The sequence below is a fragment of the Trichechus manatus genome, unplaced genomic scaffold, assembly GCF_000243295.1.
Source record: "Trichechus manatus latirostris isolate Lorelei unplaced genomic scaffold, TriManLat1.0 scaffold00009, whole genome shotgun sequence".
In the NCBI taxonomy this organism is placed as follows: domain Eukaryota; kingdom Metazoa; phylum Chordata; class Mammalia; order Sirenia; family Trichechidae; genus Trichechus; species Trichechus manatus.
In genome coordinates, this window is record NW_004443945.1 from 20,201,913 (window position 1) to 20,227,345 (window position 25,433).

Sequence of the window (25,433 nt, forward strand, 5' to 3'; positions counted from 1 at the left end):
AAAGGAAGCGCCGTATCATTTTCCAAAATGGTTGTATCATTTTGCATTCCCACCAGCAGTGCATAAGAGTTCCAATCTCCCCGCAGCCTCTCCAACATTTGTTATTTCCAGTTTTTTTGATTTGTGCCAGTAATGCCGGGGTTAGATGGTATCTCATTGTGGTTTTAATTTGCATTTCTCTAACGGCTAGTGATTGCAAGCATTTCCTCATGTGTCTGTTGGCCGCTTGAATGTCTTCTTTGGTGAAGTGTCATGAGGATGTTTTTAATGAGAACCTTGTGGATACTGGCGGGAGCTGGGCTCCCTCACATGCTCCCACACACCAGCATTTCAGAATGTACAATTCACATTTGTTCAGCAAAACTGTCCAATTTCTGCATGTCCTGGATCTTATGGGCCACCCATAAATCAAAGAACCACACGTAGTAAATTAGAGAATGCCAAGGGCGTACGGTAGTTAACTTCCTGACCATAGGTCTAACTGCTTTCTATCTACCAAGTCTGAAACCAACCTGGTGTCAGCTTTTCTCTAAAGCTAAGGTTAGTCCCCAACAGGGAAGTGCTTCAGTGGTTCGGTAACAGGCAAAGATAGCCACCAACCCTGACTTGCTACTGTGTGGTGCCTTTGGCCTGGGGAGGAGTAGTGGGCACCCTGGTGAGGAGTTCATTCATTCAGCAAGTGTTTATCAAGCATTTACTCTGTGCCAGGTACTATCCTTATTTTGGGGCAATCAACTGGTCAAACCCTTCATTTTAGAGTTGAGGAAGCTGACTGGCAGACAGGGGAAGTGACTTTCTCAAGGCCCTTAACCTGCAGAGGTGAAATGTTTCAGGTGTACTGGGGCAGAGGTGAGAGTAGATGGCAAGTCTATCACCTCGGTGTTCTCTGCTCCATTGTACATCCACCGTTCACCATAGCTCAGCAGTCTGCTCAGACAACCAGCTAGATTCTCAGAAGACAAGCTAAAATGGTCTTCTTAAGTGAGGCTGAGCCTCCAGTTTAGGATGACTCTGAAGGCAGCAGGCGATCTGTTCCGCCTGCATCTCCAGGCTCATCTCCCATCAGTACCCTCTCACGCTCAATACTCAATACATTAAGTCCAGGGGTAGGAACATCCAACTTGTTGACAACCGGTACTTGCCCTTTAAAGTTATGTAAATTTGCCCTCACTTTGAAACAACTGAACTAACCCCTACCTGCAACAAGTTCTTTATCACTATCACCTTCACTTGCTGCACCTATAGCTTTTAAATCATTGAAAAGGCTTGGAGCCTTTTCTTGCACGAAACCAAACCCATTGCCATGAAGTCGATTCTGACTCATAGCGACCCTATAGGACAGAAGTAGAACTGCCCCACAGGGTTTCCAAACAGCAGGTCGTGGATTTGAACTGCCGACCTTTTGGTTAGCAGGTGAACTCTTAACCAGTGTGCCTCCAGGGCTCCTTTCTTGCACTAAAGTAAGGCTAAATAAGAACTGTATACACCTGTTCTGACTTACCTACAAATTTGACTTAAAGACATGCTCAGGAACAGATTTCCTGCAGTTCACTCTCTGGACCCTGGGCTTACACATGCTCTTTTGGTGGCTGGGGCACTCCCCCCTATCTCTGGCTAGCTCAGTCCACTCAATCCCTAGGTCTCAGATTAAACACCTCTTTCTCGGGGAGCCTTTCTCTAGACTAGGAGAGGGTCTCCCTGTCACATGCTCCTGTGGCACCCCTCCTTCCCAGATCACAACCCTCACCACACTAACTGGCTGTTACTTCTTTAATGCAGAAACTCTACACTCTGTCAGGGCAGAAACTGAATCTGTGGGAACCCCTCAGGGTCACCAGCACCCAGTACAACCTACCCAGAACAATGCAGGTAAACAGGTATGCAGTAAATACTTGCAGAGAATTAGAATACATGAACCAAGAGCTTAAGAAGGAAGTACCTAGAATCAAATCCAGAGAACAGAGTAAGACAACACTGATTAGAAGCCATCACTTAAATGAAATGGGTGAAAGAGGTTATGAGAAATCTCAGAACGCAGGAAGAAAACATTTTCTTTCTAAAAGAAAGGTCTGCTTCCATCTGCACTTAAGGAGGCAGGTTCACATATTAAACCCCCATCGTGAATGGGGGTCTGCAGTTGTAATCGGGATGATTAGAAGTTTCAGGACCCAGCACAGGTTTTTTGACCTACACCCCTGTGTGCCGATACAGACTGTTTTCACATCTGGATCCCAGATCTGGTGAGTCACATACGTCTGTGCTGAAGCAATCGTGGAGTAACCTGTTTTGTGGACTCACACCTCTGTCGTGATGACAGACAGCAATCCTGTATCTGAGGCTCCTATTAAAACCCTGGCCTCAGAGGAAGAAAGCCTGCCAAGAGGGTAACTGAAGGCCGAGAGAAAGAATTACAACATTTTTATTTTACTAGGCAGGAAATGTTGTAATTCTTTCTCTAGTTTTATAATAAAACTAAGATTAGCCAATTGTTTAACTCTGTACAGTATAAGGCTTTTCTCAGATAAACCAAGAAGTAGCTGGACTGAGACATGTTCTTTTTCGGGACAGCTTACACTGGGCAAGAGATCCTGGAGTCAGGGGACCCAGGTTCTAGTCCTGCCTCTGCCACAGACCCCCAGGGACATCTTGAGGCATTAGTTTCCTCCCTGTGCCTGTTTCCCACAAAATAATTGGAAGATCTCTAAACATCCTTCCATTCCACCGAGTCTATAATGTGAACACACAAGGGTAAAGGCTGCCTTCTCCCCTCACTCCCCAAGGCTTGCTGAGGGCTACCTCAGCCCTAGGAGGCCGAGCTGAGGGACCTAGGCCCTATCAGGCCTTCGCAGACCCCTCTGTGGTAGCTCATTAGGAATGTCCCCAGCTAGGATCCCCCAACTTTCCATGGCTTTCCCCTGAGGCTTGTGACTAAGCTGCCTGTCAGTGTTCTTGGGCTCCTGAGTCTCACCCCTCATAGGGTGGCCTGTTTCTGGCCCTTCCAAGGGGAGCAGGCCCCCTAGGAGAGGGTGTCTCCATGCAGTAGTGCAAGGTACTACATTAGCCCTCTCCTCATTAAGGGACAGTCTAAGGGTGGTGAGGTAAGACTCTGACGAGAGTACTTTAGGGACACTGTGTTTTCATTAGCTGTCATTGAGTCAGCCCCTGTTGTGGGACACTGTGCACAACACAACAAAACATTGGCTGGCCCTGCGCCATCCCCATGATTGGTTGCAGACCAGACAGACCATTGTAATCGATAGGGTTTTCATTGACTGATTTTTGGAAGTAGATTGCCAGGCCTATCTTCCTAGTCTAAGTCTGGAAGCTCCACTGAAACCTGTTCAGCATCATAGCCATGTGCAAGCCTCCACTGACAGACAGGTGGTGGCTGCACATGAGGTGCACTGGCTGGGAACTGAACCCGGGTCTTCCGCATGAAAGCTGAGAATTCTACCACTAAACCACCTCTGCCTCACTTATGGTACTTTACAAGTTCACAAAGCTCTGTGTCACACAGTGACCCTGAGACAGGCAGGAATGATCATTTCCAGCCTACAGATGAGGAATCAGACCCAGAAAGGGTCAATTCCCTTGCCCAGGGTGGAAGCACAAGATTTAAACTGTCTTTGGGCTCTCAGTTCAGTACTATTTCTACTCTGCCACCCTGTTTCTTGGAACTCCACACAGCGTGAGGCAGAGCCTGGGGAGCACTGTGCAGATACCCTGTGGAGGTTGAGGAGAGGAGTCGCATCAGATAGGGAGGGCAGGAAGCTCCCCACGCGGCTGGGTTTCCACTGGCAGGAGTTGGGGAGGCTACCCTAAGTGGAGACAGGACAGGCTGGAGGGCACAGGGCCTGCTCAGAAAGCATTATAGATTGACCTGTGCCCACTCCCCCAAATTTATGCTGAAGTCCAAATCTCTGGTATTTGTGAATATGACCTTGTCTGCAAATAGGGTCTTTGAAGATGGTATCAGTTATGTTAACATGAGGTCTTACTGGAGTAGGGGGCTCCTAATCCAATCTGAGAGTTCTTATAAAAGAGGTGAAGAGACACAGAGATACAGAGGAAGGAGGGCCATGTGAAAATGCATCTACAAGCCAGGTGTCTTGGATTGAACTGTGTCTCCCAAAAATGTGTGTATCAATCTGGCTGGGCCATGATTCCTGGTATTGTGTGATTGTCCACCATTTCATCATCTGATGGGATTTTCCTGTGTTGTAAATCTTGCCTCTATGATGTTAATGAGGGGGGATGGGCGGCAGTTGTGTTGATGAGGCGGGACTCAGTCTAAGGGACTGGATGTATCTTGAGCCAGTTTCTTTTGGGATATAAAAGAAAGAAGTGAGCAGAGAGACGGGGGATTTCATACCACCAAGAAAGCAGTGCCAGGAGCAGAGTGCATCCTCTGGACCCAGGGTTCCTGTGCAGAGAAGCTCCTAGCCCAGGGGAAGATTGATGAGAAGGACCTTCCTCCAGAGCCAACAGAGACAGAAAGCCTTCCCCTGGAGCTGACACCCTGAATTTGGACTTTTAGCCTACTTTACTGTGAGGAAATAAATTTCTGTTTGTTAAAGCCATCCACTTGTGGTATTTCTGTTATAGCACCACTAGATAACCAAGACACCAAGGAAGGTCTGGGGTTACCAGAAGCTGGGGGAGACAAGAAACGATCTTCTCCTAGATGCTTCAGAGAAAACATGCCCAGCTGACACCCTGAATTCAGACTGCTAGCCTCCAGAACCGTGAGATAATAAATCTCTGTTCTTACAAGCCACCCTGTTTGTGGTACTTTGTTCCAGCAGCCCTGGGAAGCTAATACAGAGGGGAGTCGCCAGTTTGACTGAAGGGCAAGGGAGTTCAGGCAGATGTGGGGTGAGGTGAAAGGGGTGGGGTGGGGGTTCTACACTGCCAAACCCAGGGGTGTGATTTGGAAATTTATCTTGGGAAACAGTGGAGAGCCACTGAAGGTGTTTGAGCAGGGAGTGGACCCTGTGCTAGGTGCCGTGGGAAATAAAGACAGGTGGCCTCTCTCCATTCACTCTCTCACTCATTCAACTTCATTGTGCATTGCCCGTGGGCCAGAACTGGCAACCTGTCTCCCACCTCCGGTGCTCGAAGGCCCGTGGGCTGTGCCCCATGTGTGTCTGGCCTGTGGAGTCTTTCTTCGTGCCGGGATACACTTGTACAAGGTCTATGGCAGGAAAATATCCAGGAGTGTGAGAGGGGAGGAGGCCTCTCTGCTGCAGCTGGTGGATGAGACTGCCCGTTTCCCTCCCTCACCCCAAGTGTGTGTATCTAACTGCCCGAGGCAAGGAAAGCCCTCCCTAGGGAAAATCTGGGCAATCACAGGCAGAGGCCTAGCAAGGGTAACGAGCACCCTGGGGCAATCTCTAAATTTGGGACCACGCACACCCCTTGATGACAGGGTGTGTGTGTGGGGGGGGGTGGATGTGGGTGTGATTCGCCTGCCAGTGCCCTTGGACTTGTTCCCCAGAGGCAAATTTCCCCCTCTAGTCCCCCCTCACTATGCCTCTGATCACAGGTTGGGGGGCAGGAGGAAGAGAGGAAGGGAGGAAAGAAAGAAAGGCAGGCCTTCACTCCAGAGAGCAAGTGGAGAGGGAGGTGTCTGCAGACCCTGTGGGTAACAGTGCCCACTTCGTTCCAGGACCCTGGGAACCTGGGCCTGGCCTCTATGCTTCAGAGAACCTTCCTGAAGGTGAGTGAAGGGCTCTTCAGACCACCTGCTGTCAATGCCTCTAGGTACCAACTGCCTTTATGAAGGGCCAAGGAATCCCTTATCTGCTGAGCTAGGCTTGGCTGGCCCCCAGCTGGCTTCCCCATCCACAGCCAGTAGGCTTTACAAAGAATGTGAAGTCACATCATCTGGCTCTTTGTCATCTGGCATAGGGCAGGGAAACACACATCCCAAGCCCTGTGGCTGGACTGTGGCTGGACTGAAAACCTAGGCTATTATTATAGGACAGGGCAGCCAGACTGAATCACCCTGGGGGTAGACAGAAAGTCCTCAATTTGCTGAATAGCTCAACGCTTATGTATCAGCGAGTGGGAAAAATGCGTCTCTCATGTAGCATTTCCCCAGGATAATTCTAACCCATCTGAATATCTCACAAGATCTCATATAGACATAGCCATATATAAATATATACATATCAAAATTGTACTGTTGGATAAGTTTACTCATATGGATAACATCACTGTGCCATTAGTTACAAACACACTGTAAATAAGAAAATGGGGAAAAAAAGTAAAAGTGTCAGTGGCATAACCCAGATGTGGACCTGGTTAGCAGGGCATAAGAGTGTATGGAGACCAGTTAAACCAGGTGCCGTCAAGTCGATTCTAACTTATGGCAACCCCATGCATGTCAGAATAGAGCTGTGCTCCATAGAGTTTTCAATGGCTGATTTCTTAGAAGTAGGTTGCCAGGCCTTTCTTCCAAAGCACCTCTGGGTGGACTCGAACCTCCAATCTTTCAGTTAGCAGCTGGGCATGTTAACCATTTGTACCACCCAGGGACTCTGTGTGAGAAGGGGCTGCTATTTGTTTGGAAGGGCCCATGAGAATTTCTTAGAAGTCATGCAACCATCTTATAGTCAGTTCTGGATTATTCACAGTAATAGGGAGGAGAGAGGAAGAGCATGAATAATCTAAGATAATGGAGAATTAAAACAAACCAACAAAAATGCTTGCATCTGGCTCTGGCATGCAGTCAAATGTAGATGTGATTCAACACATGCGATACCCCAGTGCCCAGACCCTCCCTGTGCTGGCCGTAACAGAGTTTGGGAGGCAGCTGGGCAGGGAGCCACAAGAAAGCCTGAAAATGGATAACCCATTTGCCACAACTCAAGAATCCATCCCAAACTGGGGAAATATTTTCTCTCATGTTCCTAGTTAGGGAGGCACACGCAGCTAAGCTGCCAGCTCACCTGCCATGTGAATGGACGCTATAAAATGTGGCTAAATTAGATTGTGGCTACAGTGGTATCAGTGGTTCTATAACCAAAAAGACCAGCAGGATGGGGAAGGTAAATAATAGCCCTTTTCCTCCATTTTTGACCTTATCTCTCAAAATGGTTAATTTTCAATTCTTTATCTTGGTTCACTTGGAAACAGCGCTGCAGGGCAGCAAACACAACATTCTTGAATGAAGGAGTGAGGAGGTCTGGGAGCAGTTTTTGTTAATGGAGTTAGGAGCTGGGACCAGCTGCAAGGAAACACCCAGGAGACATCACTGCCAACCTCATCTGCTGCCAGATGATCAGAGCCAAGGAGGAAGGGCAAAGGAGTTCTCAAGACCCTTGCCTTCTCTCAGCCTGAGTTTGAACCCCCTTCTTTTTAGGTGGTAACCTTAGGCTCTTTATTAAATCAGAGCTGCAACTTCCTCATCTGTAAAATGGGGATTCCATAGGGTTACTAGGATGCAATAATGCATGGGAAGTGCTTTGCACAGCACATAGTCAGTGGTCAGTAAATGTTGTTGTTTGGTGCCCTCGAGATATTTTCTACTCATAGAGACCCCATGTGACAGAGTAGAACTGCCCTAAAGGGTTTTCTAGGCTGTAATCTTTACAGGATCAGATCGCCAGGTCTTTCTCCCTTGGAGCTGCTGGGTGGGTTCGAACCACGAACCTTTTAGTTAGCAGCCGAATGCTTAACAGTTTGTGCCACCATTGCTCCTTGGTCAGTAAATAGACCACACAATTATTGTTGTTGTTAGTTGCCCTCAGACGGACTCTGACTGATGGTGACCCCATGTGTGCACAGTAGAACTGCTCCGTAGGGTTTTCAAGATTGTGACCTTTCGGAAGCAGACTGCCAGGCTTGTCTTCTGAGGCACCTCTGGATGGGTTCATGCTGACAATTTTCAGTGAAGGACAGAACATCCAGAAAGAAGCTTAATAAAGATACGGAAGATCTAAATGACACAATCAACCAACTTGATCTCACAGACATATACAGAACACTCCACCCAACAGCAGCCAAGTATACTTTCTTTTCCAACACACATGGAACGTTCTCCAGAATAGACCACATATTAGACCATAAAGCAAGCCTTAACAGAATCCAAAGCATTGAAATATTACAAAGCTTCTTTTCTGACCATAAAGCCATAAAAGTAGAAATCAATAACAGAAAAAGCAAGGGAAAAAAATCAAACATATGGAAACTGAACACCTTGCTCAAAAACTACTGAGTTATAGAAGAAATTAAGGGCAGAATAAAGAAATTCACAGAATCAAATGAGAATGAAAACACATCCTATCAGAACTTTTGGAACACAGCAAAAGCAGCACTCAGAGGTCAATTTATAGCAATAAAGCATGCATCCAAAAAGAAGAAAGAGCCAAAATCAAAGCTCTAACCTTACAACTCAAACAAATGGAAAGAGAGCAGCAGAAGAAGCCCTCGGGCACTGGAAGAAAGTAAATAATAAAAATTAGAGCAGAATTAAATGAAATCAAAAATAGAAAAACAACTGAAAAAGTTAACAAGACCAAAAGCCAGTTCTTTGAAAAGATCAACAAAATTGATAAACCACTGGCCAAGCTGACAAAAGAAAAACAGGAAAGGAAGCAAATAACCCGTATAAGAAATGAGATGGGCGATATCACAACAGACCCAACTGAAATTGAAAGAATCATAACAGAATACTATGAAAAATTGTACTCTAACAAATTTGAAAACCTAGAGGAAATGGACAAATGTCTAGAAACACACTACCTACCCAAACTAACACAAACAGAGGTAGAACAACTAAATAAAGCTAGAACAAAAGAAGAGATTGAAAAGGTAATTAAAAATCTCCCAACAAAAAAAAACCCTGGCCCTGAAGGTTTTACTGGGGAATTCTACCAAACTTTCAAAGAAGAGTTAACACCACTACTACTAAAGGTACTTCAGATTATAGAAAGGGATGGAATACTCTCAAACTCATTCTATGAAGCCAGCATAACCCTGATACCAAAACCAGGTAAAGACACCACAAAAAAAGAAAATTACAGACCAATATCCTTCATGAACATTGACGCAAAAATCCTCAACAAAATTCTAGCCAATTGAATTCAGCAACATCTCAAAAAAATAATTTGCCATGATCAAGTGGGATTTATACCAGTATGTAGGGATGGTTCAACATTAGAAAAACAATCAATGTAATCCATCACATAAATAAAACAAAAGACAAGAACCACATGATCTTATCAATTGACGCAGAAAAGGCATTTGACAAAGTCCAACACCCATTCCTGATAAAAACTCTCAGCAAAATAGTAATACAAGGGAAATTCCTTAACATCACCCTAAATGGAGAGAGTCTGAAAGCATTCCCTTTGAGAACTGGAACCAGATAAGGATGCCCTTTATCACCACTCTTATTCAACATTGTGCTAGAGGCCCTGGCCAGAGCAATTAGGCTTGAAAAAGAAATAAAGGGCATCCAAATTGGTAAAGAAGAAGCGAAAGTATGTCTATTTGAAGATGATAGAATCTTATATACAGAAAACCCCAAAGAATTCACTAGAAAACTACTGGAACTAATAGAAGATTTCAGCAAAATATCAGGATGCAAGATAAACATACAAAAATCATTGGATTCCTCTACACCAACAAAGAGAACTTCAGAGAGGAAATCACCAAATCAATACCATTTACAATAGCCCCCAAGAAGATAAAATACTTAGGAATAAATCTAACCAGAGATGTAAAAGACCTATACGATGAAAACTACAAGACACTACTGCAAGAAACCAAAAGAGACCTACATAAGTGAAAAACATACCTTGCTCAGGGATAGGAAGACTCAATATTGTGAAAATGTCTATTCTACCCAAAGGGATTTACAGATATGATGCAATCCTGATCCAAATTCCACTGGCATTTTTTAATGAGATGGAGAAACAAATCACCAACTTCATATGGAAAGGGAAAAGGCCCCGAATAAGTAAAGCATTGAAGAAGAAGAACAAAGTGGGAGGCCTCACACTACCTGATTTTAGAACCTATTATACCACCATGGTAGTCAAAACAGCCTGGTACTGGTACAACAACAGATACATAGACCAATGGAACACAATTGAGAATCCAGATGCAAATTAATCCACCTATGAGCAGCTGATATTTGACAAAGGCCCAAAGTCCGTTAATTAGGGAAAAGACAGTCTCTTTAACAAATAGTGCTGGCATAACTGGATATCCATCTGCAAAAAACTGAAATAAGACCCATACCTCACACTATGCACAAAAACTAACTCAAAATCCATCAAACCAACAATCTGCAGGCTAGCAGTCACTTAACCATTTGTACCACCCATGTGCAAAGCTGGCTGACTGCCATTTTAGGCCAGGATGCAGGTATCTGGTGGAACAGTGATTAAGCTTTCAGCTGTTAACCAAAAGGTCTAACCCACCAGCAACTCCAAGGGAGAAAGATGTGGCAGTCTGCTCCTGTAAAGATTATAGCCTTGGAAACCCTAGGGGGCAGTTCTACCCTGTCCTATAGGGTTGCTATGAGTCGGAATCGGCTCAGTTGCAACGGGTTTGGTTTAGTTTGGTTTGGTTTGGGGGTAGAGCAGTGAGAGCTAAGAAACACAGCTCTGTCCAGCTTCAGAATGACAGCGACACAGACCATGGAAATGGGAAAAAGCTGTTTCTAGGAGTGTAGGAAGGAAGCTTGGGAGCACAGGGAGAGACAGCCACCAGGGCCCAAATCACCTTACACACGTACACACATGTACACGTACTGGGTGCACACAGACCACGGCACACTTGTTCCAGGTCCTGCGTGTGGCAGGGCCTCAGACACTCACTTGCACAGGTTTTCCCATCACTACGGAGCACATGTCCCTCGGGACACTGACAGGCAAAGGATGTGTCCGTGTTGACGCAGGAGTACTCACAACCATGGTCGCTCAGCAAGCAGTAATCCACCCCTGCAAAACCAAACAGCAAGTAAGAGCACAGGTGGGCACCGCAGCCTTCGACAACGACGCCCTCAGGCTACTGATAACGGAATGAAGTAACCGCCACTCTGACTCCCGCCTTTGAACTCATGGATCCCACGTGGACACCCCTACAGCCTTCGTGAATAGAGAGAGGGGTGGAAGAAAGAGGGCAGTTTCCTGTTTCACTTCTGCTACAAACATTTCCCTAGGAAGACGGTTTCCCGAGAGGCAGGTGATGAGGACTCACTGGAACAGGTCTTGAGGTCCTCGTTGATGAGGAAACCTTCCGAGCACTGGCAGATGAAGGACTCCTCCGTGTTCACGCACAGCTGCTCACAGCCATGGTCGTTCTGCGCGCAGTGATCCACTCCTGCCGCCGTTACAAACACGAAAGTGTAAAGGACTTCGGAGCAACGCCGCACCAGCAAACCCCAAAACCAAACCCGTTGCTGTGGAGTCGATTCTGACTCTTGGGGAACCCCTGCCTTACAGAGTAGAACTGCACTCCACGGAGTATTACACCAACCTTTAGGTTGGCAGTGGAGAGCAAACCTTTGAGCCACCCAGGAGCCTGCCATACCGGTAGGAGCATTAAACAAACAAAACGTTCTTGGGCAAAGCCCCTCAGGGACTATTTCATTTCACTGGTATCAAAACTAGCCCTGGGGAAGGCTGCGTTTCATCCAGCGCCCTTGGGCTCTCTGGAAAATTAGCCTTGTTTGTTTGTTTTTATTCCCATTCGTGTTTTGGAAGAGTACAGCCCTAAAGACTCATTTCCCAGTCTCCAAGCAGGTGCTATTTTAATTTTACAGAGAGAAAACCGGGGCTAGGGAAGGTCAAGTTGCTTGCCCAAAGCCACACAGCTGACAAAAGCAGCGCTTAAGAATGAAGGCTCTGGCGTCAGACTAAAAAAACAGTTGCCATGGAGTTGATTCTGACTCATGGCGACCCTATGTATGTCAGAGTAGAACTGAGCTCCACAGGGTTTTCAATGGCTGATTTTTCAGAAGTAGGTCACCAGGCATTTCTTCCAAGAGGCCTCTGGGTCCACTTGAATTTATAGCATCAAACTACTTGGGCTCAAATCCCATCCCCACCATTTCCTAGCCATGAGAGGCTGGGCCAGTCACTTCCTTACTTGGGAAGTGGGGATGGTGACTGTTGCTTTCTTATAGGAATGTGGTGAGGATTTGATGAGTTGATACATGTAAAGCCGTCAGAACAGTACCTGGCACACGGTAACCACTCAATGAATGCTTGCTGTTATTGAATAGTGCTGAGTAAGAATTAGTGGTATAGCTTCATTTCTATTTGCAAACGAAAAAGTGTTTTGTTTTGTTTTGTTCCCTTTTCCCATAACCAGGACACTTAATTTCAGAAAATAAACCAAAAGCCTGGGCCTGCATGTGGGGCCGATCCTGGCACTGGAAGGTCACACAGCTGGCTCTGCTGGGCAGCAAGTGCTGAAGGATAGTGAACACACAGCTGTGGTAAGCGGCTCCCACAGCCCTGCAGATGGCCTCCCAGATTTCTCTGATGGAGAAAGTGCACCCCCAGAGACCGGAGAGACACTGGAGGCCTTGTGCAGGGCCACCAAGTGGGTCTCTTCACCCCCAAGGAGCTTGGGACCAGTGCCTTCTGGAACGTTCCACTGCTGGATGCACCTACTGCAGACACAGGATCTCAGGAGCCAGATGCCTGTGTTCACATTCTGGTTCTACCACTTACTGGCCGTGTGACTCTGGGAAAGTTACTCAATCTTTGTGTGTTGCCATTTTCCTATCTTTAAATAGTGATAAGAATGGAGCAGCCTCATAGGGCTATTGTGAGGATAAAGAGTTAGCAGATGGAAAGTGCTACAGCAATGCCCTGCGCAGACCAAGGCCCTTGTCAGAGCTTGCTGTTACTATGGCCTGGGGCTCCCTGAGCCCTCAAGGGGAGCAGAATACCATGGCTTTCTCTGGGGATATCTAGACAAAATGGCGCTAAGCGGAGTCTCTGGGTGGTTAACAACGTGCTCGGCTACTCACTGAAAGGTTGGAGGTTCGAGTCCACCCAGAGGTGCCTCAGAAGAAGGTTTAGTGATCTTCCAAAACATCAGCCATTGAAAACCCTGTGCAGCACAGTTCTACTCTGATACACGTGGGGTCACCATGAGTTATAATCGACCCAATGGCAACTGGTTTTCAGAGCTGACTAGAGGATCCTTCTTATTATATCACGGAGAGACAAGAGACCCTAATCTCTTCTGGCCCCTGCTCTGAGCATTTCTGGGCTCCCTCAAGACATGCTAGGTGGGAGAGGCAGGCCATGGCCATGTGGTCTAGGTGGGCTCAGTCAGGTCATGCCCACCCTGCCCCGGAAACCTGCCAGGGCCCCACACTCCTGGAAGAAGGCAGGATCTACATATACCCGTCTTCACAAAGGCGTCTCCTTGTTGAATGAAAGACCCTCTGCTCTCCACTGGCTTCTCATAGGACTCAGAGACATCCAATACTGCAGGGTGCTGACTTTTGCACCCATTTGCTGGTTCAAAAGTTCTTTGACCTCCAAGATAAGCCCTTAGAAAGCCTGACTGAAGCACTTGTTCCCTCTGAAGACTGAAGGGAGCAAGTTTTCCTGAGGGCTGTTCTGTCCCTAATACTTCATTTGTGAAGCCTCCCCTCCTGGAGGTTTAGGGTCCAAGTGTTCAACAGCTGCACTGTTCTCATTCACAATCTATCTCTGTCTCCAAAGCTGGAGCAGATGCGCGGCTTGCTGGGTGAAAACCACACAAAGGGCCCCTTCTATGTCACCGAGCCCCCATCCCAGTGTGCCAGGGTCACAGGGAGCCACCACAGTGCTCATGGGCTCCCACCCCTGCTGGCCTGGGCCAGAGGAGACTGTGCCTCATAAAGAATGACGGAGCCATCCAGCTGGCAAAGCCTGCAAGTTTCCATGCATTTACATCACCAAATGGAGCTTTGTTGTGGCTCTTACACAAGGAAATGAAGAAAAGCCTTCACAAAAAGCCGCATGTTTGTCAGCTCTGCCCTTAGATCAGCTCTGTGGTAGCACAAGTACTTTCTGAGGTCTGTCCCTTCTGGCCTCTCATGCCAACTCAAGGTGACATAAGGCCAGGCACTGATCACTTTCATGGCTCTATGATAATAATGAATTATTACCATTGACTGAATGCTTACCTTGTGCCAGGCAGTGCTAAGAGACTGAAATGGCCCCTGTTATTCCCCTTAACCCTGGGAGATCAATACTATTATTATCTTCACTTTTTTCTTTTCAAACAGATGGGAAATCAAGGCTTAGAGAAATTAAATAACTTGCCCAAGATATGTGGTAGAACCTGGATTTGAATTTAGGCCTGCCTGACTCCCAGCTGATGTTCTTAGCGGCAAATAATAATATTAGTTAGTATTTACTGAGCGCGTATTATGTGCCTGGCACCACTGTTCTAAGTGTTTTATACGTATTGACTCTTTTAATCCTTACCACTCACCCTGCTGTTAGTTGCCGTCGAGTCAATTCTGACTCATGGTGGCCCCATCTGTGCAGAGTAGAACTGCTCCATAGGGTTTTCATGGCTGTGACCAATTGGAAGCAGAGCACCAGGCCTATCTTCCAAGGCACCTCTGGGTGGGTTTGAACTGCCAATCTTTCGGCTAGTAGTTAGTTGAGTGCTTAACCGTTCGTGCCCCCCTATTAGGTAGGTATTTTTAATAGTCCCATTTTATGGATGATGAAACTGAGGCTAGGAGAGGTTAAGTCTGTTGGACCATCAGGCCCACAGGAAACCCAGGAGTCTCAGAAGTGACTGGCTGCCAGTGAGCCCGGACAGCCTGCTGGAGCCCATCTCCCCAGCATTGCCTGCCCCGGGGGCACACTCACGGCTGCAGGTCTTGCCATTGGCGTCCAGGGTATAGCCCCGGCGGCACCGGCAATAGTAGCTTTCCTCTGTGTTCATGCATTCATGCTCACAGCCTGGTTTGTTCAGAGCGCAGTAGTTGATCCCTGAGGAGAGAAAGGGTAGACCCTTCATCTATCTCTGGGCTTCTCTAAGGGCAGTGAGGTCAGCCCCTCAGGTCTCTCCCAGCACCCCATGGAGACAGCTGGTGGGTGCCTGTCTGCAGAGTGAGCCCTGAATGGGTCATTTCTTCATTTCTTCACCAACCAAGTGCCAGGCCCTGAGCTAGATGTGAAGGCAGGGTGAGGGGGGTGAAATGGTGGTGGGAATGGAGTCACTCCAGCTGAGGCTCCTGCCTTAATTAAAGGGCTCCCGCTGTAGTGAGGAGACAGACACGTGAGCAGGCAGTCATAAGACAGAGAGATGATACAACACAAAGCCAGATGGGGAGGCCCAACAGACTCCTGGGATCAGGGGGTCTTCCCGGAGGAGGTGATGACCAGCTGGAGGCCTTGAAGAGGAGTCAGGCAGGTAAAGCATGGCGGGTCGAGAGAGAGCAGAGAGTAAGGAGCAGCAAACACAAAGGCCTGTGGATGAGGGTTAGCGAGCGCATTTGGGGGAGCTACAAAGAGCAGAGGATTCAGATGAGGCTGGGGTGGTAAAGAGAGCCATGCAAGACCTTGCAAGCCGTGGGGTGGAGCCTATGAGGGGTCAGACAGGGGGCTGGAGGGCTGGGGTGAGGTGGGAGTGTTTGTGGAAGGGACAAGGCCAGAGCGGTGCCCTTAGGAAGACTTTGCAGAGAAGGGGGAAAGGCAGGAGCACTTCAGTCAATGAGGCGCTCTGCAGGATGCAGAGAAAACAGTGCCTGCTCTCTGGGAGCTTGTTTGAAAGAAAACCTGATGCCTGAAGTATACCTCTGGAGTCTTCAGCACTGGTCTTTTTCCCCTCTGATAGCCAACGAACAGAGAAATAGGTTGAGGACTGTCATGGATTGAATTATGCCCCCCCAAAAATGTGTGTATCAGTTTGGCTGGACCATGATTCTCAGTATTGTGTGGTTGTCCTCCATTTTGTGATTGTAATTTTATGTTAAAGAGGATTCGGGTGGGATTGTAACACCCTTACTTTGGTCACAACCCTGATCCAATGTAAAGGGAGTTTCCCTGGGGTGTGGCCTGCACCACCTTTTAGCTTAAAAGAGATAAAAGGAAAGGGAAGTGAGCAGAGAGTTAGGGACCTGACACCACCAAGAGAGCAGTGCCGGGAGCACAGCGCGTCATTTGGACGTGAGGTTCCTGCGTGGTGAAGCGCCTACTCCAGGGGAAGATTGATGAGAAGCCAACAGAGAGAGAAAGCCTTCCCCTGGAGCTGACGCCCTGAATTTTGGCTTGTAACCTACTAGACGGTGAGAGAATTTCTCTTTGTTGAAGCTATCCACTTGTGGTATTTCTGTTATAGCAGCACTAGATGACTAAGGCAAGGACCACAGCTCCCCGCCCTTCCCCTTCTAAGAAAGATGGAAAAGCTGAGAAAATCCAATCGGTCTCCTCCTTGAGTTAATCTGATCACCAGGACCCAAAGCATTAGGAAGCTGGCGTCTCCAGTGACATCCAGCAGTCACACTGGACAACATGAGGTCGAATAAACAAAAGCTGATCTTGCAAAATATACAGCTGTTTAGGAGAGTCAGGAAGTGGCAGTTACATTAAGAAGGGCCCCAAATGCTTAACTTTGCTCTGCGTGAGATCATGAGAGCATCCACACTATCAAACTGAAAATACATCAGAAGACATATTTCTGATGCTGCCCCAGGTTACTGCAGTTCTGTTCCATTGTAAGAATAACCCCTGTCCAAGCCGCGTTCCTGCCAGCAGATGGAAACTCCATCATTACCAGTAGCCAATTAACAATTTCATTTCCTGGTAGAAAATGCTAAAACCATACGATCCCACAAACAGCAGGTTATGGGGGAGATGGAGAACTGTAAAAGGAAATAAAATGAGCTTGTGAAGGGCCTTTATGAGACTGGTGCTGGAGAAAAGGTCACCACCAACCTCATTGGCTGGGCTGGATTAGTTTAACAGTACGGCAGTGTTCTTTTTCTGGGGATGTTTGTTGCCTTGCCAACAACCATTACCTCTGTCTTCCTGGGAATAGAACCCTAACCCCCAGGGAATGAATCATGTTTGGTCTAAGCCAGCTTGGCAACCATGTTCTTCTTTGCCAGTAATTGGTTTTAAGGGTGGGAATATGCCCTAATCTTGGCCAATGAGACATAAGAAGTTTACTGGGGCCCCTAGGACAGATTTTCCTCCCTGAAAAGACAGAGGTACATGAGGAGAAATACCTTTTCCTGCCCTCTTTTCTTTCTGTCTTTGGATCTAGTATAGTGTAAGGGTATGATACCTGGAGCTGCAGCAGCTGTCTTGTAGCCATGAAGCAACAAGCATGAGAATGAAAAGTCAACATGCTGAGGATGGCGGAATAAAAGGACAGAAGGAGTTTGGGTTCTTGGTAACAATGAGTCAACTCTGGGACCAACCACTGCTGGAACTCTTAGGTAAAAAGTAAATGTCCATGGCTTAAGACATTGTTTATTGAATTTTCTGTTTTGTATGGCCAAAAAGTATCCTAACTGATACAGGGGAAATAATCTGAAACCATAAAGTAATGAACCAAGAATGTACACATTTTATTTTTATTTATCATGTCTCTTCCCAAAAAGTATTTGAGGGAGCTTACATATACAAATAACTTCTAGATATGACACGTGTCACCCTCTTGTATCAATGGCTCCTCACTGCCCTTAGGATAAAGACTGAGACCTCTAGTACGGCCTAGGAGTCACTTCGCAGCCTCATTCCGGTTTATTCCAGACCCTTCTCATGTACCTGCTGGTCTTTCTACCTGTAATGCCCTATCCTTCCCATTCCACTCCCACCATTACTTAGTTAATCCCTATCTTCTATCACATGTTAGCTCAATGTCTTTTCCCCAGCGATGTCCCATGACCTCTCTTTCAAGCATTGGACCTCTCTTTCACAGCATTCGTCACAATGGTTATGTAACATATTTTGGTGTGATGCCTCAATCTCTTTCTTTCAGACCATATTTTTTCCTCATTGTCAGAGGCCCCCAATAATGATGTTAATGATGATAACCATAGCTGCTAACAACTCTTAAGCACCTACTAAATGCCAGGCACTAGGCTAAGCACTTTATAAACACAATTTCCTTTGATTCTACAAGGTATGTGCTATTATTATCCATAATTTAAAGATGCAGAAATGAAGATTTGGAGAAGTTAATATCTTTTTTTTGAGAGAGGTTAATATCTTGTTCACGATCCCAGAGCTAGTAAAAATGGAGCAGTAAATGGAAGTCAGTCTTGAGGGACCCCAGACCCATCCTTTAAAGGGTACATTATGTGCTCCCCCTCAGTGGGTGGTGGACAGAACTGCCTGTATGCATTGAGTATAAGAACGAGCGACCACAGACTGAGTGCGCAGACGGAAGTCTCCATGACATGCTGCAGGTGATGGCCTACAGGAGGAGATATCACGGTGCTGTTATTGACCCTTGTCACTCTCTCCGTAACTACTCCCTTCTGCATGAGGAGAGGCAGAATATTGTTAGCTGTGTGCAGTTTTGGTTCATCTGTCTGGAACTCATCAACAAACTCACCTGTGCGGAGCAAAATGGAGTACCCAGGTACAAGCAAAGAAGAACTTTGATCAAGAAAAATAAGCCCGGCAATAAAACATCAGCCCCAAACAAACAAACAAGCAGAACACAAAGGGCCCAACAGACTGGGGCTAGTTAGCGTAGGGCCTGCAGGAATGACTTCATTACACATCAGTAACCAAAGCTCATAGAAGGGAACCTGGGCTGTCTGGGAAAGGTGAAATTATCTTCAGCACACTCTGTTTTAAAAAGCCAGCATTGTCTTTAAGAAAGTTTTATACCCAAAATGATCCAACTGAAAAACATTTAGATTCTTAATGAGGTTATTATTCAGCTATCTAGCAAACAGCTATTTGAAAGGACCCTTTTCTGGATGGTTCCATATAGCAGAGGTTTAACTGTAGCTCTTTGCTTTCTTTACATACCTGAGTCATATTTCTTCATGTGTGTTACTTAGATATTCACTTACTCATTTATTCACTCAGTAAGTATTTATTGAGTGCCTACTATGCACCGCATATCTGGTTAGGTCTCCTCACAAACTGGTAAGTCCCAGCGTGGCCAGTAAACCTCTCCAAGGTCAGATGATGGAACTGTCAGACAATAAATTAAAGTCTTTATGAGTGCCAACTCCACAGAGAACTCTACATGGAACTCAAAGAAGGAGACCCAACTGGGAAGGTCACTTCTGATTCATAGCAACCCTATAGGGCAGAGTAGAACTGTACCATAGGGTTTCCTAGGCTGAAATCTTTTTTTTCTTTTTTTAATTTTATTGTTGTACTTTTAAGTGAAAATTTACAATCCAAGTTAGTCTCTCATACAAAAATTTATACATACATTGTTATGTGACCCTAATTGCTCTCCCTGTACTGTGACAGCACACTCCTTCTTTCCATGCCTGATTTCCCGTGTCCATTCAACCAGCTTCTGACCCTCTCTGCCTTCTCATCTCACCTGCGGACAGGAGCTGCCCATTTAGTCTCCTGTATCTACTTGGGCTAAGAAGCACTCTCTTCACGAGTATCATTTTATGTCCCATAGTCCAGTCTAATCTTTGTCTGAAGAGTTGGCCTCGGGAACAGTTTTAGTTCTGGGTTGACAGAGAGTCCAGGGGCCATACTTTCTAGGGTTCCTCCAGTCTCAGTCAGACCATTAAGTCTGGTCTTTTTACTAGAATTTGAGTTCTGCACCCCACTTTTCTCATGTTTCATCTGGGACTCTCTGTTGTGTTTCCTGCCAACGTGGTCATTAGTGGTAGCCGGGCACCATCTAGTTCTTCTGGTCTCAGGCTGAATCAGTCTCTGGTTTATGTGGCCCTTTCTCTTGGGCTAATACTTCCCTTGTGACTTTGGTGTTCTTCATTCTCCTTTACTCCATGTGGGTTGGGACCAATTGATGCATCTTAGATGGCTGCTCGCTAGACTTTAAGGCCCCATACGCCACTCACCAAAGTAGGATGCAGAACATTTTCTTAATAAACTTTGTTATGACCTAGGCTGAAATCTTTATGGGAGCAGATTGCCAGGTCTTTTCTCCCATGGAGCCATTGGTGGGTTTGAACCATTGACCTTTCATTTAGCAGCTGAGTGCTTAATTATTACACCACCAGGGATCCTTAGTGGGAAGGTAAGACATTAAAAACATTAAATATTAGTGACCCCAGGCACTAAATTATAATGCCAGCTGAGTGGCACAGATAGTAAGATTCAGAAAAATTGGACAAGGCATCAGAATAAAACAGGAAGTCCTATTCTTTCAGTTTAGGAAATCCATGTCCAGAGGAGTAAAATGGCCTGTCTGAGATCACATGGCTGATATGAGTGACCTTGCCAAGGCTGGACCTCACATCTTCCAGCTCAGTCCAACCTGTGTCTACCTACACCTGCTTTTCTAAGAGTAGTATCTCCAGCTCCAGGGAGCACCAACCAGCCTGTGGTACCAGAATGAGCAATCCTGGAGCCCAGCACACTGAGTCCCACCCACATCAGATTCAGCTCTGGAGCCCCACCTAGAGAGCCAGGCCAGACCCAGTTTCTGGGCTTTGCACCTCCGCCTTAATAATTTATGCTTTTAAGTCAGACGATGACGGTACTTTTTAGTAGGAGAAATGATGCCGGGAGGAGGAGGAAGAACAAATCCTGGCCAAGAGTTTTTTCTTCAGTAAGATCCTGCCTTGAACTTTTTTTTCCAGCTTAGTTGAATAACATCAAATTCCTTTGAAAAATAGATTTTGTATTAGATTTGAAAATAGCCCCATCGATCAACCTCCATTAACTGTAAATGGTTGTACCCTGAGCTCTAGATTTGTAATCAGATCACTTAGGAGACCTCAACTTCTAATAAAAGCTTCAGATTTTAAATCCAGTGTCTTTGCTTCCCTCTTCCATGGAATGCCCCAGAGAACGGCAGACAGTGAGCACTCGCTTCCATTCACAGCTGTCTGCCATAACCCACCAAGTGCAAACATTACGTCAGGGGAAGCTCTATGAGGCTGACCTCAGGAGTTGAGAGGGCTGAGTTCGCAGCAAAGACAATGGAAAATGTAATGAAGAAGCAGGGTTGGGGAGAAGGGCTGATGAGGACACCAGTGTTGTAGGAAAAAAATTCTATTTTTCTTGGATAGAAAATTAGGACACCTGGCTAAAGAGGAAATGGAGCTATAGTCACTGAATATATACGAATGAGCATTAGGGACTCTGGACTGTGCCGCAGTCTGCAAACAGGCCCATCTGCGGGTCGATGACTGATAGTCAAACTACTCCCAAACAGTCACTTCCTCGCCACTCTCCCTCCTGTTTTTGGCCTCCCTCCTCCATTGATAATGGTGTGCTCACTGCCTTGGATTCTTCTCTTATTCCAAGTTCCTCTCCAGGCAGGGTGTGGAGAGAGAGGCAAAGGTTGAGGGAATCATGCAGGACTGGTAAGAGTTGCAGAACTTAAAGGAAATTCTCTCCACCGATGGCCGCGTGCCTAACTTGTTTCCTTTCTTCACTCACTCCATTAGTAACACAAAGTGAGGCTTGCAACCACAAGGAGAGTCTGAGTTGAACCACATCTAATTATCCTCTTTCACGTAAGAGCTTTCGGTCCACAAATGAATCTGCCAGTGAGTGACTTTCCCTGGGTGTCAACCACTGACACACTCCCCCTGGAAGAAGGTGTGAACAGCACAGAAGGAGAGGCCAAAAAAGTTGGCCCTCCAACGTATTATGTGCATCTATGGTCTACTGGAATATACTCCATCTAATTGTTCTCACACTCTGAATGCTCTCAATTAAAATTCCCATTTAATGCTTGGATCTTTCTAGGGTTTGGAAACCCTGGTGGCATAGTGGTTAAGTGCTATGGCTGCTAACCAAAAGGTCTGCAGTTCAAATCCACCAGGTGCTGCTTGGAAACTCTGTGGGGCAGTTCTACTCTGTCCTATAGGGTCACAATGAGTCGGAATGGACTCGACAGCAATGAGTTTTTTTTCCAGAGTTTGTATCCAGGCAAGGCAGTGGGCACTTCTATAAATGAGGCTGTTTCAAAATACGGGCTCCACAGCCATCTGCTACCAAACAATGTTTAACATATATTAGAAGGAGTGCAGAAGTTAATATGTGCTACTAGCAGAATGTGACTCATCTAGATTCAATCATAGAGCTCACAATGTTGTTCAAAAGAGATACATGGTTAAACCTTTGAAAACTCAGTCCTGCTACACATATTGCCAGGAAGGAGTGGGTGAAGAAGCACAGAGGAGCTCTGAGAATTCTGTGAATGACATTGTCGGAAGAACTCAAACAATCCATTGCGCATGAGAGTGTACTGACTATGGGAATACTTCTGAAAAAAAATCACAACTTGCGTGTTTTAAAAAGGCCCTCTTTTGAACAAGACTGAGTAATTCAAACAACAGTTGTGATTTCCCCAGGATGGTAAGTCTCAGAGAGATTCACTGATTCATTCATTCAACAAATATTAGGCTGCACCTATTCCATATGGCCAGGCACTCTGAGGTGTTGAGGATTCAGCAGTGAGAAAAAGACAAAAATCTCTGTCTGTACGAAGCTTCTGTTTTAGTGGTCTCTCAGGAATAATCTGGTTTGAAGAGATCCTGTTTGAGGTCCATGCTCTGGAGCCCTGGTCAAGCCCCTTGATGTGCCACATGAAAGGCTTGGCACATCGTTAATATCATACTTCTGACACTTTGTGCCCCTTAAATGCTGCTAGGATGCCCCAGAGTCTTACTTTTCTTCTTCCTTCATTTCCTCCCTCTTGAAAGCCATAAAGTGTCCAATCTTATAGAACTGGAAGAAACCAGCTCCTTTTATCAACCAGCTCTGGGATTAGACATTTCTTTCTCAAATCCCAAATACATTTCATTTCAGATAGGTGGGAGCTTCAACTTGGGCTCTGACTTTGCTACATGAGTCCAATGGCCAGACCCAGTCTATTCATATCTGTAAAAATCGTTATCCTTATAGTAGGATCAATAAGCCAAAAGGTAAAATAAAGGGCAGAGTCATGTTAGTAAACACAAATACTAGGTAAAACTATATTGTGCTTAAGATTCGAAAGGAAAGGAAAACTACCTAAAGGGGCATTTGGTAGAACAAGCCCTTCTCTAACACCCACTGTGACTTACTTCTGCAGGTTTTCTTATCTGGATTCAGGGTAAACCCTTTCAGGCAACGGCAGGAATAAGAATCCTCTGTGTTAAAACACTCATGCTGACATCCATGATTGGGTGAGGCACAGTAGTCTATCTCTGGAAAGAAAGAAAAATAATAATAATGAATAAAATAATAAATCTGACATACGAAAACCAAGGGATTTTCAGTTTTAACTTTTCCTAAACAGGTAAAATCCCATGACCTTAAAAAATAATGCCATGAAGAGATCTCTCAATAAAGCTATTTCCATGTTCAGGGATATGGCCTTCACCTTCCCCCACTCCCCACCCTTCAGTAAGAAAACCTTCTTGATGTGTTACAAAATGCACATACAACATACATGGACGAACCTCGAAAACATGCTGAATGAAATAAGTCAGACAGAAAAGGGTAAACAGTGTAAGATCCCACTTCTATGAAATATCTAGAATAGGCAAATGCAGAGAAACAAAAGTTTATTAGTGGTTACAAGGGCCGGCAGGAGAGGGGAGTTACTGCTTAAGAGGCACTGAGTTTCTGTTTGGGGTGATGAAAAACTTGGAAATGGATAGTGGTGATGGTTGCACAACATGGCGAATGTCATTAATGCCACTGAATTCTACACTTAAAAATAGCTAAAATGGAAAATGTTTTATTATATATTTTTTTAACACAGTAAAATAAAAAAAATGCTTATACAACAAATGAGTTTGTGAATATGCTTTCCTTGTCTTGGTTCATCTAAGATCTACTAAAATGGAAGTGTGTGATTGGGTGGTATTTGCCATATTATAGACTGGGAAGAGAGAACTTCGTTGAGTGCTTTGGTTTTTACTGTACTTTAATTAAGACTAGTAAACCTTCTCAAATTAAAAACCATTTAAACTCCTCAAACACCGAACCAAACAATAGGATATGAAATAATTTCTTAGGAAAAATAGTCCTAGGAGTGAAAGCCATAGATTTCTAAGTTCAAAACATGTCACTTCGTACCTCATTGAACTCAGCTGCACATCAGTAGGCTCTTTCACCTCAAGTTTCACAGTCAAAGAATGTGATTTCTAAGTATACATTAATTTAAACCAAAGTTGTAGTTCGTTGCCATCTAGCTGGCTTCAACTCATGGCGACCCCATGTACAACAGGACAAAATGTTGCCCAATCCTTCACCATCTCCACAACAGTTGGGATGCTTGAGTCCATTGTTGCAGCTATCGTGTATTTTGAGTGCCTTCCAACCTAGGGAGCTCATCGTCCAGCACTCTGTTGAGATTCCATAGGGTTTTCATTGGCTAATTTTTGGCATTAGACCACCAGGCCTTTCTTCCTAGTCTTAGTCTGGGAGCTCTTCTGAAACCTGTCCACCATGGGTGAACCTGCTGGTATTTGAAATACTGGTGACATAGCTTCCAGCATCATAGCAACATGCAAGCCACCGCAGTATAAGAAACTGACAGGTGGTTGGTGGGTAGTTTTATTAGATATTGCCAAATTCTCCTGTATAGGTATTTTACTACTTTACATTCACACCAGCAATGTATGAGATTCCTAAAAGAATCTTTTGACTTGAAGAAAAAAGTGAAAGTAGCTAAGAGATAACTTTTTTGGGGGGAAAAGTGACGAAGGGGACTTGCCTTATAAAATATTAAAATGAATTACACTATTTGTAAATAAAAGACAAGGAGTTAAGTGGTTAAGTGTTCAGCTGCTAACTGAAGGTTGGCAGTTCAAACCCACCAGCGGCTCCTCAGGAGAAAAGACTTGTCAATCTGCTCCCGTAAAGATTATAGCCTAGGACAATGGAGCGGTTCTACTCTGTCACATAGGGTTGCTATGAGTCAGAAATGACTTGAACACACAAGAACAACAACAAATAAAACACTATATTACTGATTCAAGAACAGAAAAGCCAAGCAATAGAACAAGACAGGTAATCCTAGTGCATACAAGGACTTCATTTGTAATAAAGTTTGAAAGGATCATAATTCACTGAGAAGAAGGTGAATTATTCAATAAGTTGTTTTGGGGAAATTGTCTAGTTGCAAGAAAGTAGTAGTCTCATTTCTTGCCTTAAAGTGAAATAATTTTCAGATTGATCATAAAGTTAAGTAATAAACACAAAACTTTAAGAAACAGAGGTGATTGGGGATAGAAAAAACCTTTCTATGCATAAAAGCAATGGAAGAAATACCAAAGTATAGGCTACAGAGTTTTAAAAAAATAGTTGATTTTAAATATATTTTTA

General features: G+C 45.3%; 1 protein-coding gene across 3 annotated transcripts in view; it reads right to left on the reverse strand.

Moving 5' to 3' along the window:
- Positions 1–25,433, reverse strand: part of MATN2 (matrilin 2) — a 188,091-nt gene that overhangs the window by 26,237 nt on the left and 136,421 nt on the right. For 2 of the 3 annotated variants that reach the window (XM_004370748.2, XM_004370749.1), the window contains 4 exons: positions 23,183–23,305; positions 14,850–14,972; positions 11,215–11,337; positions 10,833–10,955 (listed from right to left, as the gene is read on the reverse strand). In XM_004370748.2, coding sequence (XP_004370805.1) covers positions 10,833–10,955; positions 11,215–11,337; positions 14,850–14,972; positions 23,183–23,305 — 492 coding nt within the window. The remainder of the gene's footprint in view (positions 1–10,832; positions 10,956–11,214; positions 11,338–14,849; positions 14,973–23,182; positions 23,306–25,433) is intronic. The other variant, XM_004370750.2, reaches the window with a different exon arrangement.